This window comes from Gouania willdenowi, chromosome 17 (genome assembly GCF_900634775.1).
Source record: "Gouania willdenowi chromosome 17, fGouWil2.1, whole genome shotgun sequence".
Classification (NCBI taxonomy): Eukaryota; Metazoa; Chordata; class Actinopteri; order Blenniiformes; family Gobiesocidae; genus Gouania; species Gouania willdenowi.
Window position 1 is genome coordinate 19607885 of NC_041060.1, and position 15961 is coordinate 19623845.

The 15961-nt window shown below is 37.3% G+C and overlaps 1 protein-coding gene across 1 annotated transcript in view; it reads left to right on the top strand.

The window, feature by feature from the left end:
- The window catches only part of LOC114479154 (DNA ligase 1-like), an 83909-nt gene that overhangs the window by 62082 nt on the left and 5866 nt on the right, over positions 1 to 15961 (top strand). Inside the window, exons 24-25 of the mRNA XM_028472679.1 lie at positions 6192 to 6245; positions 15154 to 15297. Coding sequence (XP_028328480.1) covers positions 6192 to 6245; positions 15154 to 15297 — 198 coding nt within the window. The remainder of the gene's footprint in view (positions 1 to 6191; positions 6246 to 15153; positions 15298 to 15961) is intronic.

The window sequence follows — 15961 nt, forward strand, 5'->3', positions numbered from 1 at the left end:
TAATTAGAGACCCTAAATGAAATAAAGGTTCATATTAATACAAATACAAATTATCCTCAAGACTTTGCTGCAAAGCGAGAGGTCTGCATAATATATGCAGCAATAAATGTGTTTCCAGACACAACACATAATTTCATTAAAATGCTGTCTCATTCATGTATTATTAAGAAGTTGCACTTTCTAAATGTGCCAAACATGCTGTGTTAAATTATGACCCAGAAAACTCTTTTCAAAAATAGCCACCAAACCCCTACAGCAATGTCTGATAAAATCAAACTTGATATTCTCCAAGAAGACAACGTTGTGAGTTGTTTTGGTCATCAGTCATAATGCGATCAATCAGTGTATTTCATAAATGCATTCGTCAATGACTGACGGGCTCATTGTTTTTACTTGTTTGCTCGATGTCTTCATAAACTACTGAGTTGGTAGGAGGTGTCATCCATTTTTCATGCCATGTCTTCTTTCTAAAAGATACACAACAAGAATTGATTTGTTTATCTCAAAGCGTATCAAATGTGCCTCATGACAAATGCTATACAGTATATAAACACTAATCCAAAAAGCATTTGGAGTCGGTAAACTCAACTTTCATACTTGGAAAATCTGCGTTCTCACTCATAATGTATTTTTTTCCATAAGAATGAACACATTAAGACAGGGATATACAACACTATCACAGCAGGGGGCCAAAACATTTTTATTGTATCTCATCCAAGGGCCACATTATCAACATTTCTCAGCATTTAGAATAATGATTGATTTGAGCATTAATACGGGGGGTTGTTTTCTCAGTTTTTAGTCATTTTGTGCGTTCTTGTTGTAATTTTGTGTATTTTTCTGTCATTTTCTGCCTATACAAAATACAGAAAGTGACCCTGAAAACGCACAAATCGATAACATAATGTCGATTTTGTGCATTTCTGGGGTCACTTTCTGTATTTTTGCTGTTTTCTGTATTTTCCTGTCATTTTGTTGATAGTTTGTGTGTCTTTGAAGTTATTCTGTAACATGTTGTAGTTTTTTGTGTTTTCGCAGTCATGTTGTTTGTTTACACGGTTGTTGTACTGTTCATGCTGTGGTTATTCTGGTTTAAAACCAAATCTAAATAACAAACGATGTGGTTATCGGTGTGGTTATTTTGTTTTACGGACTTAAAACAAACAGAATTACAGAAAAATCAAAAACCAGACGAGCAGCGTTTTTTTGTTTTAAAATTAAATCTTAAGGGGAACTAGGATGAGAGCTTAATTTTAACAAAAAAAAAAAATGTATGTTTCGAAAAGCATGCACATGATATGTGATTAAATGAACCAGAGGTGCTGTAATAAATCTTCTGCTGCTCCTCGTTTCTTGTGATCAACTTTAGTGGCTCACGTTATTAAAACGTGCAAAATAAATGTTTACTGCCCTCAAAAAAGCTGTGTAATTGTTTTTTCAAAAGTGTCAAATTGTCGTTCTGACATCTATTGTTCCTCACACCAGCCTCACAGCCGATAGCCAAGTGTTTGTTTGGATACTATTCGGACCGTCCTGTTCTCTCACAAACAGAACAAGATTTCGCCATTAATATTTTAATTTTAAAACCGAAAAATGCTGCTTTTCTGGTTTTGATTTTTCTGTAATTCTGTTTTGGATTTAAGTCAGTAAAACAAAATAACCACATGGTTTATTTGTTGTTTTTGATTTGGTTTTAAAACGGAATAACCAAAGAACCAACAGTACACGGATTGTTGTGTAATTTTATGTTTTATGAGTCATTTTGTGTTTTTTAGGATTTTTCTGTGTATTCCATTTTGCTGTCGATTTGTATTTTTTTTTTTTTTTTTTTTTTTTTTGTATTATGTTGAGCCTCATATTCCCTCCAACTTCTTGAAATACAATTTTTGGGGATTTGTTTTGCTGCCAGTTGCCTATGTCTACATTAGGACATGATGTTGTGTGTGAGGGAGGTTTTTGTTCTTGCCTTGTGGCAGAAATCAGAATCGGATCATCTCCTCAGCACGTTTTTGGTGCTAGCAGCTGCATTAAGGTCATCCAGGTTACACAGGACGACTGTGTGCAAATCATCTGTTTGACAGCGCTCGGTGTACAGAATGCAATCACAGCGTCCAGGGAAACAACGTGTAGGACATGTTAACAAATGTCTGTTATTGTGCTGGTCAAACTACAGGCTTTGAATGCAATCAGACATGTGTAAACACTATCTGGCTCACAGTAACCCAGCAGAAAGGACGTTTTCAGGATGTTTACCATGTTATCACACTGTCTGCTCTGCTCCCGTGTGCTGCGTTTGGACTCATTTCTATTTTTATATTCTGCCATAAAAACAAAAGGATCACAAGCCGTCCTTGACATGCTAATCTCCAGGATTCCTCCATTTGAGAGCCTGTGCTGTAGCTGAGTGCATTTCTATCTCCCAGAATTAAGCTTAACCCCACGTCTTCCCGAAGCGTCCTTGAGCAAAAAGCGAGTGACCAGAAGATGAATGAGCAGTTTTGTTCTTTTAGAGGATAAGAGGGACACAACAACACACTGCATTACTCGCCCGTCTTTATGATTGTTTTCACAACTGATGTTCATTTGAAGACATTTACTTAAACAGACACAATGATTGCATTACAGTTTAAAGCATTGGTCCCCAATCCTGGTCCTCAAGGGCCACTATCCAGCATGTTTTAGATGTTTCCCTCTTTCAACACACCTGATTCAGATGATTATCTCATCATCAAGCCCTGCAGAAGCCTGATAACAATCCTGGTCATTTCAATCAGGTGTGTTGGAAGAGGGAAGCATCTAAAACATGCTGGATAGTGGCCCTTGAGGACCAGGATTGGGGACCCCTGGTTTAAAGTGTATTCCAAAACAATTGGTTTTACAGGCAAGGCAGTTACACTCTTCTATTTGGTTTGAATTGATTCTAAAATACAACTTTGCATCTTAAATGATGCATGGGTGAATGCTTAATATAGAAGTTGTCATTTAATTGTTGAATTTTTCTTTGTTGTTCAAAAAACCCTCAACCCTCCTATTATCATTATGGTCAATTTAACCCTATTCAATGTTCATCATTTTAAAGTAATAGTTAACTTTTTTCTTTTGCTTCATATTTTATAACTTTTCCTAATTTGACGGGTACAATTGATTGTGCATAAAAATCATCATGGTTTTTTTTTTTTTTTTTTTTTTTTTTTTTAGTCAACGAGCTGAACGCATATTGCACACATTGGTGTTCCTCTGGGATCAATCCGACCCCAAATTGTTTTAGCTGTGTAAAACGTGTCTGAGTGTGACCCATGTGTGACCTTGTATCCCCGCACCTGCAGGTGCAGAGTTATATTTTAGATAAATGACATGGAACAGCTCTTTCACAGTGAAAGTGACGTAGAGGAGGATGTGTTTGAGACAGAGGACTATATAGTGAATAACCCCAAATATGTTAGGTAAAAATAAGTAAATAAATATGTTTATGAGAGGAAATGGGTCTTCCCAGTATTGATCAATATAGCTACTTCTCTGAGAGTCATGAATGTGCACACCGAATTAGAAAATATTTCGATGAAAGACTTTCAAGATACACTAACTTTAGGACTGAAATTTTAACCTGATGGTGGCACTGCAGGAAAGGTCATATCCATCACTACAATCAGTAGGGTTCATATTCTTGTGGTCATTAATGTTTTCAGTAAATTTGAGAAGATTTAGATGAAAACTAGTCAAGATAAATTAATTCTAATATAAAAGTTTGGCCTGAGGGTGGCGCTAGTGAACAGGTCAATGTATCATTATCAAGGGGTTATTTATGTATTCAACAAATATACAAAGTGCCTGACACAAAAACTTGGTCAACAATTTTCTGGAGGAAAATACCCCAAGGTCAGATTAACCCCAAGGGTAAAATGTTACAAATATTTGAGGATAATAGGAGGGTTAAAGGAACCCTCCTTATTTATGTATTGATTTGGCCTATCATGTCTTATTGTGCAACATAATTCATTGTATAGTATTTAAAGATGGACTTTATAAAGTGTGCGATCCACCATCATATATAGCAGCAAATCACCATGGGTTGATGACGTCATCGAAGGCCGTTGAGTTCAATTTGTATGTGTTAATCAGGTAGGTACTTAATCAGGAGTAGAAACAAACAGAATGTGACAGATCCTCCCTCACCAGCTGGAACCGCAATATTTATTAGATAAGGAAACGGGAGGAAGGGAAGTAGAGGATGAAGACAACGATTCACGATCTCCGTTCAGATGAGAATTGGTGCATATGTAACTTTGACTTTATCAACATTGCCATCATCAGTCATCAGCCCGATGACTGATGTGTGTATGTTTGTTATTTTCGTTTGTGCCAAGCAGTGAGAGATTTTAACACGTCTTCCGCCTCAGCTACACATACAAAATTCCCACCTGAACACCAATATTCTCTCTTTAGATCACTCTTAAACATGGTTCTAACGTCTCATTTTAATGCGATTCACATCAAAGAATGGAGCTGCTGTCTCACTGCACGTCATCAACTCATGATGTTTTGCTTCAATTCATGATGGTGGATCACACACCTTATAAAGCACCTTATAAAGCCCATTGCTCATATATATATATATATATATATATATGGTGCATAACAAGGCGTTTTCTTAAGCACAGATCATCTAATGCGTACACTTAGAAGCTTTTATGCCAAGCTAAAAAAGACTAAAGACTCCAGGGTCCCTTTAACCTTCCTGGTTATTTAATTTTTCAAATTTCACCCTGGGATTGCATGGCTCCATCTGCTGTAATAGATCATCCTGTTTGGAGCTGCAGGAAACTCCTGATTACTGTGAAACCCTGTATTCTGAAAAAGTAGTCTTCCAATATTATCTAACAAGTATCATTTATACAAGTTGATGTCTTTTGGTTTTGTGTCTGGAAGCAAAAACAAATCCTGAAAATCTATTTTGTAATGAATTACTCAAAATCAAGTCATTTTGTGCGTTTTTTTGTGGTCAGATTGTGAATTACAGAAAAGTCAAAAAACAGACGAGCAGCGTCTTCCTGTTTTAAAATTAAATCTTGCTTTGTCTGTGTGATATTTGCCTATTTAAGGGACACTAGGACGAGAGCTTAATTTCAACAAAATGTTACGAAAAGCATGCACATGATGTGTGATTAAATGAACCAGATGTGGTGTAATGATTCTACTGGTGCTCTTCGTTTCTTGTGATCAACTTTAGTGGCTCACGGTATAAAAACGTGCAAAATAGATTGGAATCAATTTGTGTGTTTTTGTTGTTTGTGTGTTTTTTGTCATCAGATCTTCTTTGACTCATTTTTGTGTGTTTTTGTCGTTCGTTTGTGTAATTTTGTTGTCACTTTGTGTATTTCTCTGTCTTTTTGTGGTCAGATTTTTGACTTTATTTGTTGCAGTCATTTTGTGCAGCTTTTGTTTACTGATGACGATAATAATTGATTAGATTACTGAAACACCACACGACAGTACATGTAAAATAATATTTTAAATATTTCTCTTTATTTCCTGTCTGCAAAAAGAGAACTACAGACTGTATATGATTAATCTTATATTTAGTCTTAAAATGTTACATTAACAGTGACTACGTATTGGCCGTATGTGCATACAAGTATTTACTCACAATTCCCTGCAGTGATGGTAATAAAGAGCTTGATGTGTTTGAGTATGAGCTCTCATTGGCCTTGTCATTAACGTGCAAGTGTTCATGTTGTCCCTCCTCTCAAAACGCTCCAGCGTGTGCCTAAAGCAGGAGCTGGCCTGCACACACAGATAAGACATAAATGTCCCACAGTCAAATCAAACAACGCTCTCGAGCTCTGCCTCCAAACACGTTTTTTAAAGCCTCTCCCGGACACCTGCGGAACACAGCTGTGATCTGGAAAATGTTAGATTTGCATGACACAACAGGCCTTTTTTTCCTGCCTTTTTCTGTGTGTGTCAGCTCGCTCCGTGATTCCGGCGTCGCGGTGGGTTTTGGGTCTTTGGAGAGGTGACATGGCGCTTCAGGCAAAGCAGGCAGACAAGAGCCTGGAGGTGTAGAGGGGATTTCTCCTGCTGCTCTGTGTTTGCTGCTTTCTGCCAACGTCTGCTGCCTCACTGTGAGGGAATGAATGTATGTGCACATCCCAGTGTTTGTGAGTGTCTTATCTTCTTTTGTTTCCCTCCAGATTGGGACTGGCTTCAAGGACGATGATCTGGAGCAGCATTACAAGTTCCTAAAGGTAAAGTGACAACTGTGTTACTGTCTCGCTCAGAGTGGTAAAAAAAAGACTTGTTTTTCCAAACATTGAAGCCCTTTTTTTTTTTTTTTTTTTTTTTTTTTTTTTTTATACTTTTGGAAATAATTTTTCACATTTCCATGGCTGCAAGTACATTTTCACTGAGTAGGTTTTGAAGTGTAATGGAGGCTTTTTGATTCTGTAAATAACCATCTCCACTTTATTATTTTTTTAATCACGTCAACTGGCACAGGTGATAATTAAGGAAATAAGCATGGAGGCAAGCACCGAACTTTGATCGATTGCCATCAAGAAAATCTATCCGTTAGCTCCGCCTTCTGATAATTATTCCATGGTCAACTTTTTGTTGTTGTCAAAACCAGTATGAAAAAAACAACAACTCGACCATGAATTAGTACAGAACAGCATCAGGGGATCTTGAACCATATCTTCTGCATAGCTTATGGGGAGAGTCTCTGGCCAGGCAGCGACATGAAGGTCAAAGACAAAATATTAGTTTGTGTGGTGTGTAGCACATTAACACTACATGGTGTTTGAGAAGTGTCCACTATAGTAATAAAGCCCCTTTCTGTATCGGGTAACCTGCCAGAAATGCCATAAAAACGGGAACTGAACTGTGGTGTTATTCAAAGTGGAAGGTTTTGTACAGGGAAAGTGTTTTATCTGGGGTTCTTAAGAGGTTTCAGCTCTGGCTTCTTGGATTAATTATAATGAACTTCCTCTTCACCATGACACTATATTGATCATAATTAATGTTTCGACTGGCACTCGGGACATTGACGTACATTTCCTGAAAAAATGAAACCGTAATGCACTTTTTCAGCTCGCACGCTACTTCTACCACGAACAGCTCTACATGATCTACTGTGTTGCTGGGTTTATAATTGTGAATAATTTGATTTTATTATGCAGAGCATCCTGCTTTCATACAGAAGAGACAGAGATGTTTGCAGTGAACCAGACTAAAGCCTTATTTGCATGGAATTAGTTTTACCTAGGAACCACATGTAATAAATAAATGACACCCCCAACATTTGCTTTCTGTGTGGCGCATTCGCACGGGATAACCAAAGCCTGAGATTTTGCTGAAATTTACATTTGACATTTGAGAACGTGAAACAGTGTGTGAGTTGATGATAAAACAACTTTGCAGGCTGTTTCTGCTAGCGCTAGCCAGCTGTATTAAATAGAAGGCTACAAACATATATATTGATATAGCTCCTTATCTTTTTGTTGCCGTGCGTTATGGGTCGATAAGGTTTTGCTGGCCCGGGACCCAAGAGGTTTTCTAAACACTCCAATGCAGCTTCCATTCTTCGACAAAAGTAAATAAACATGCGTCCTGGTGTTGAAATGGGCGGGATCTCATGTGTGATTACGCGTCAGTTTACTTCGTACTGAGATCGATTATGAGCATATATGCTCATAATTGATCTCAGTTCGAGGTAAACTCACACCGTGACACCGTAAACAAAACACGTAATCATGCATCAGATCCCGCCCCATTTCTGTCCAAATCACAGAGAAGCCTTTTCGCATTGGATTAGTATTATCACAGGACCTCGGAGTTCAGCAAAATATAGTAAGTCATTTGTGGGGTAATTTTTACTTTACAAATACTGACATGGCCGATTCGCACAGGATTAACATCACAGACATTCTCCGCAATTATTACAAATGGCATGTTTTCCCTAGGTAAAACTAATCTTGTGTGAATAGGGTATAATACGCAGTATTAAATATAAATTGTTCAATACCTTATAGAGCTGATGTGAGCGAGTCCGAATTAAAGCCAAGCCTCATTTTGAAATGTTAACCGTTTCTGGAATCCATCTCTGCAGCTTGTTTCACTTATTTACTCTTGATATAGTATAGTATGAAAATAGTTGGACATCAGTCTGACCAGCATGGACAGGATAAAATTTAGTGAAATGTAACACATTTTGTCCTGTCTAGAACTGGTAAATGTGAACATATTGAACCCTCTGCCACCCCCGTGACAGCTTGACAGTGTCAGTTTGGATAGATTCTTTCTGGGAGTTTCTTTTGCAATATTATGAGTCCGTGTTGTGTAAATTGTAACTGAGTCCAAACTTCTAGTGTAATATAATGTTTCACCTTTGTTGGGCACTGCACTTATTTCAATTTCAGAAGCACGTAAAAGTAAAAGGACTGAAGCCACAGAGAGAATGTGCGTAAGGCCAGATTTGAAAGGGAACACCCATATGTCGGGGTTACTCCCCCCAGAGTGCGTAACTGGGATTTAAGTACAGGGGGAGAATAGCACTCAGCCAAAAACGGCGCCACTTTTCTGACCTACGTGCAATGGAGAATAGAGACCATAGTGAAAAGCCTGCACGAAGTTTGAACACCTTCTGAGTAAAATGTTATTGTAGACTTCTCCTCAGCTCTACAACCATATTGAATTGAGTTACTGGCCACTTATTTCATTTTTTTCCCCAATATGAATGACATGTATTCAATTTGAATTAAAGTACAAACTAAAATCAACTCATTTACTCCTGGGAATGTTGTGGCCCTTTAGACTGAGGCAGTCTGTCATTCACCTGCTATAACCAGTGAATAAAAGTTCAGCAATGTTGTCCTCCAAGTAATTGCATTTGCTCGCAAATGTGTGCGTGTTCTCCTGCTTTTGTGGAATATTGGACAGAAATGGTTGACTTGTGTGTTTTTTTTTTTTTTTTTGTTGTTTGTTTTTTCCCAATAAAACGTGTTTGGTGCAAAATGTCTGGGTATGAACTAACACTGGGTAATAAATGGCTTTTTCAATTTACATCTGAGAGGTTTGCAGCGAAGCAGCAGCATTTGAAGACGTTGACGTCTTTTCATTAAAAGTGAAAGCTGAGGCATGAGTCAGGATGGAGTCGGTATTCTGTTGACTTTATCTGCTTAATTTAGAGCTTTGACGTTAACTAAGATGCTTCAAAGTACGTATAGATTAATAAACTGTAAAGTAGTACTAAATTATGGGATCTAAATGTTCCATATTCAGTTGATTTCTATTTTCTTTTTTGAAATGTATTTTTCCCCCGATAATTAAATGATTACACTTGGTGTTTCAAAAAATGCTGCAAAGTGCAGAAGCAGCTGAGTGATTGAGAAGGTGCTGTAACCTTTTCCCCCCACACACCAATCCACCCTGTAGTGGAGTGCTTTGTAATGAAAGTGATGGATGGGGCCGAGGCTGTGCTTTAGTTGCAGCACTGCTGCAGGCCAATGGGACTCGGTGGGCAGACGATTGGCTCTGTTCACTTCCCTCCGGGTGGTGAGGTGTTGTGTTGCACTGTAACAAGGACCATCCACTATTTTTTTTTCTTCTCTCCAAGCAAAAAGAAACAGTTCATTTCCAGCTTTTAATTGGTCAAACATTCCAAGAGCACCATCTTCTTCTTCTTTTTTTTTTTTTCTTCCCCTTTGGCCAAGTAGATGAAGACGCAGCTTGGCAGACAACACGTTAAAGCTACAAATGTCACATAATTAGCTGAGCCGGGGATAAAATCGACTGGGCTGTGATTTTAAAGCAAGCGAGCTGCAATCATCAGTGTCCAGCTGTCACAGTTTCAACAGCGCGTGAGCATTATAGGTGCACACACCTCTCAGAAAGTGTAATGAAAGTATGAGAAAGTGCCTTAATTAGGATCCCACAGCTGTGTAAGGGGGTGAGGCGTTGCATCAGCGTACTACTCTGGTTCATTATTATTATCTTTTTTTTTTTTTTTTTAACATGAGGGGTACCACATGGAGATCTGTGGACTGCCAGAGCTGAATATGCTGCACCCGAATGAAAGATTCAACAGATATTTTATTTTTCAGTAGTGTGTAGATGTGTGAAGTACTTCCTGGTGTTTGACTTGTGCTCAGGGAGTCAAGAAACCTGGAGGTTGGAGCTCAGGGTTTGTCTCAGACTAAAAGATTAACAGGGCTTCGCAGACCTTTTGTCTATTTTCATGTAAATTTTGACCCTGAATTAGATTTTTATCCTGCAGATGTGGATCTTTTCATAATTGTTTTTTATAGCTCTAATCTTTTTCTAATTGTTCTTAAATTCACTTGGGGCTCGATTCTCCCATGCGCGTAAGTCCATCCCAGTTACGCACTCTGGGTGAAGCGGCTCTGAAATGTGGGCGTTCCCATTTAAATCTGGCTTTACGCTCTCCTGTTTGCTTAAGTCGTTTTCCTCTTAAGCGCTTCTAACCCTGGAATAAGTGCAGCGCTCTGATAAGGTGAAACATTATATTGCACTAGAAATTTTGACTTGTGCGTCATGGAGCTGCTCTGTGCGCACCCGAGTTGTGTCACAGCTGCTGCTACTCGATTCATTAAAACATACGCAGACTTCTGTTCACGTTGCCACGGTGATGTCCAACTATTTTCATACCATGTCTAACGTAAAGCCACAGTTTGATCCACTACAGAATAAATAAGTCAAGCAAGCTGTCAGATACGGAGATTGGTGAAATGTGTGTGGATACCAGAAATGGATGGATGGATACCGCTCACATCAGCTCCATAATAGTTCTGTTACACTGCAAACAGCTCTGTCTCCTCTTAAAGCAGGACGATTATTATTTATTATTATTATATATATTATTATTTCCTCCCTGCAGCGCGTCACGCTTTAGAGCAGCTACCATATTGGTGACAGATGATGATGCGCGCTGATTATTTCTGAATGCAGGAATGTAAGGAGTTAATAAAATCAGCCTTTCCACAAATAAAAATCTGGCTTGAATAAGAGGAGAAAAAGAGAGATTTTGACTGTGGCTCAGATATAAATATTTGTCCGATCCTCACACTGCATTAATCTGATCAAATCAACCTGTGACATTGTTTATCAGAAGGTGTTTCAAATTAAAAGGGTGCTTAATAATTCTCACGGATTTCAATGAGTTGATTTAAAATGTTATTAATCATCAGAAGCAACTTCATTTTTCTAATATTACTAATAATCAGGGTTGGGATCAATTATAATTGTAATCGCGTAATTGATAATGAATTACATTTATGAAAAATCTGTTTATATTGCAATCGCAAGTGATTTGTAATTGAGTTCAGATAATTCACTTTATAATTGTAATTGTCATGAAAATTCTATTAATTTCAATTTAATTAAACGCAAACCTGGGGAATCATGTTACAGTTGTAAGGCTTAGACATAATTATTAAAATATGTTTCATATCAAGTTTTCCCACTGCCTGTCGGTTCTCTTGAGGATAATTTTACCATTTTTAAAATGGCCCACACCAAAAATATTAAAAGTACATTTTAATTGATTAGGATGCCTAACAAGGTAACCAAGAGATGAGAAACAAATTGGATGATTGATACTAGTTTTAGTGTATTTTACAGCTCATTTAAGACATGGGTAAAAACCGACCCGTTATCATAAGAGATGCTAACAGAAAGCTAACACAACAGGAAGAGTATGTTTTATGGGGTTAATTGTGATTAAACTTGAGTAATTTAGAATGTAATTGACTTTTAGGGGGGAAATATTAATTGTGATTAGAAAAAATGGCAGTCAATGTAATCATAATTCAGTTTGGATAATGGTAATTATGAATAAATAAAAATTATGAGGAGCAGCCTGAAATACTTCTAATGCAAAAACCAATTAACCTATTGTTAAAAAATGTGATATTGTAGGCAGGGGTGGGAACCTCTGGGTTCCTCACGATACGATAAGCGATACAAAGGCCACGATAACGATTATCGATATATTGGTCAGAAAACAATCTACGATGATCTGACATAACAGAGAAAAAAAGATTAAGTGGAAAAAAATACAATTTTTCTTTTATATCTCTGAAAAAGTGTCCTATGAACATTGACACTATTTTAGTGCAACATTTCTGTAAATAAGTGTCAACATACCAATGTCAACAAGTAAGTATCTCCAATAGTGCTTTCTGTAAACAAAAAATATGGTCTTTCTTACCAGTAACACCAGTATAGTGCACTATTCCAGTAAACTAAAAATATATTGGTTCCTTCAACAAACAGTGACAACATTTCTGTGAAGACCTACCTGCACATTTTAGTGAAAAAGTAGAAATGGTTTTGAAAGAAAAAAAAATATTAAAAAAAATGAATACTGTTGCCATATTGAGATATCGTCACACTCCTAATTGTGAGCGGCCAGATGGATATTCCTGTTACTTTTGAGAACATTAGGACTCTGGATTGAATATTTTTGGAAGTTTTGACTACTTTTTTGCAAAGATATATTGATATCTTAATTGGTCAAGCGCTGAAGGAGTTGAAACGTGCCAAAATTCTGAGACTGAAGAAATAAATGGATAACATAAACTTTATTTCATTACAACATTTAATATGAGCCAGAGAGAGCATATGAAGAAACAGACGAGTTACTCTTCGTGAGTCTCTAACTTCTTCCTTCAACTTCTTGTCGCACAGCCCAGACGCAGACGTGTGTCTTTTTTTCCACTTTAACCTAAAACACCACCTAGTATATGTTTCAATAACCTCACACTTAAACTGTTCCAGCAGCCGGTTTGATTTTTGCCCACTTCCCTGTACTCGGTACCAGGAGGACGTTAGTTTGAGTCCTGAGTCACGGCTGCGAGCAGCTGCTTTTTGTAAAACGCCCACCTACTCACTCAGGGATATTGGCCCAGTTTTTGAGCGTCACTTGAATGCCTACAGCATAAATATCGTGTGTGGAACTACAGTACCAGTGACGGAGACTTTTTTTTTTTTCTCCAGCTTCGGCTCACTATAGTCCACTTGTGTGAGCTCTGCGGGGTTAAAAACGTACTGTTTCTTTTAAATACTTTAGAAATGGAGTCAATATTTTTGAGTTACCACCATTTTTAAGAGGTTTTTGGGAAGTTTGAATATTACTTTGTTTTTAATTAATTTGGCTTTCTCTCTGTTGGATTTGTAAGGGTTTTTTGGTTTGTTCCTTGTTAGTAGAATTTATTATAATTATCACCGCTGGAACAGTTTGATTTCTCCTCAGACGTGTTTTGTGGTGTAACCAAGGCTGCTGTGTCATTGTTTCTTCGTTAAGTTCTGTGCGAATGCAATGTCTTATTTTCATACTGATGAACTGTACGCAGCAGCATTCAAAACAAAAGGTTTTTAATTTGCATTGAACATCTTTACTCTCAATTAATTTTTGTGTGCACAAGTACGGTAATTATATGTGCAGAAATAAGATGAAAAACTGTGTAAAACAATATAAGTGAATGTTGCATCTGTAGACATGAATCTGTCGATGATCTTTACTGTCAAAACGAAGTCTCAAGATCGCAGGCATGTGTTGAGTAAAAGTCCACAATGCAAATACTGCACAAGCATTTTAATTGCAACTTGAATTCATTTTAAGTTTCTAAAAAAAAAAATTAAAAGTTCTGAATTTGTGTGCAGTAGGGGTGGGGAAAATAAAAATGATTCACATAAGAATCGCGATTCTAATCATCCACAATTCTGAATCGATTCATAAACTTCAAAATTCGATTTGCTCAGGAAACACTGTAAACTGAACATACAAATACATATGAGTGTTCTCATAAATAGAAAATACCACTATACAAAAAGTCCACTAGCTTCATGCTAACATCAATGGGAAAATCCATGCATATGCTCGTGCTAACATTTACCGCGATCTGTGGTGATTTATATAACGCACCGTTTATGCTTATCTTTCACAAACACAGTCTTATGAGTGTTATCAAATAGTACACTTAAACATACTCACAAGTATATGTGAGTATAATACAATAACTTAGTAGAGACTAGTAGGCCTTCAAGATGGTGACTTCCAACTACGACGGCAACAGTGTTTGGCCAAAACACACAAACTCATCCAGACGTTTACAGTCTGACACGCTCCCAACAGGAAACAACAGCGACCCCAACTTACAATGTATTACATAGACGAGGAGTGTGTGTTTGTGTTTAGCATGAATAAATGTTACCTTTTGTCTTAAGTTTGTCTTTGTGTGATTACATCATCAGTTTATTTAAAATTATCTTATACAAACTCTATGGTTTTGATGCCATAATTAACCTGAACACACTATGCATTGTGTCAGTTTTTGAATCAAGAATCGGTTAAAACAAGAATCGAATCGTGTCCCTAAGAATCGGAATCGAATCAAATCGTGAGACACCCAAAGAGTCACATCCCTAGTGTGCAGTAGTTGCAATGCCAAAATAATTTCATTATGATAAAAATAAAATTTCACCATTAAAAAAAAATAAGCCCACAAATCACAGAATGCATGGTTATTACTGTATCGCTCAATGCTAAAGTGAGTCATTAACATTTACAGCCAACATGGTGACGCAGCTTTTAGTTGTTATGCTGCATAGAAGTGGAACGAAAGTCAGCAACCAGTGTGAACATTTTTAAATCCAAGTTAAAATCACTCCTTTTCTCCTCTGATTATGACTAAGAGGGGGATTTATAGTGTTTTTTTTTTTGTGATTTCAAACTTTATTTAAAGTCATATGTTTGTAGTTTAATTTTTTCTGATGAACTTTTTAATTATATAAAGCTCATTATATCGCCTTGAGCATGTAATTCCCTATACACATAAATGTGCCATGCCTACCCATTATACTCAAAAAGGAGGGCTTTAAACGGGTAAAATAATTAAAATATTAGGATGTTTTGCTGATTTCAGCAGTGCTTGATCAGATTTAGAAATTCATGAAAAACAATATGAAATATTGGGACAATGTAATAGTTTTTATTCAAGAGGTACATGTATTTGTCCTAATAAGGCAGGTGGTAAGGTAAACTATGGCTTTTGCAGCACCTTCATCTTCTCTCTTCTCACTTTAATATTCCATGGAACAATACAGATGTTATTTACACTGTTTTCCTTCGTCCTCCAGGAACACATCCTGCCTAAACCCCGTGCGTACTACCGCTTCGACCAATCAGCTGAGCCGGATGTATGGATGGACGCAGTGCAGGTTTGGGAGGTGAAATGTGCCGACCTCTCGCTGTCACCCGTCTACAAGGCCGCTATGGGAATGGTCAGTGCTGCCCCGTTAATCCCCCTGTAATGTGCTTCCACTGAGAGACTTGGCCTGTTATGGTCCAACGCCCACAATGTAGAGCCATAATTACTAGCTCATAATGGAGATATTAAAAAGTGCTATAAAAGATGCTGGGTTTAAAAGAACAGATACTTTTCTCACTGCAAGTGCTGCAGCATGAATAGAAAACGGTTTACAGTTAAAATACAAATTTAAAATATTCCACTGAGAATGAACCCTTTGGTGGAATTTAATTTCCGTGTGTGTGTGTGTGTGTGTGTGTGTGTGTGTGTGTGTGTGTGTGTGTGTGTGTGTGTGTGTGTGTGTGTGTGTGTGTGTGTGTGTGTGTGTGTGTGTGTGTGTGTGTGTGTGTGTGTGTGTGTGTGTGTGTGTGTGTGTGTGTGTGTGGAGAGGAAGGAATGGGTAGCTTACACATATGAACCGATACTCGGTACCTGTGAATCGGCACTTGTGTGGTAATAAATGGTAAATAATAAAATCGAAAAATTTACCAATTTACCATATATATTCCTCATACGAATGATAATAATAACAAACTTTAACAAATCTAACTATTTGTATTACAGCAACATTGGTTTCACAAATTTCTTCATCATAAAAACAGTTAACGACAATTTTGCAGTATTTCTTATTGATTTTT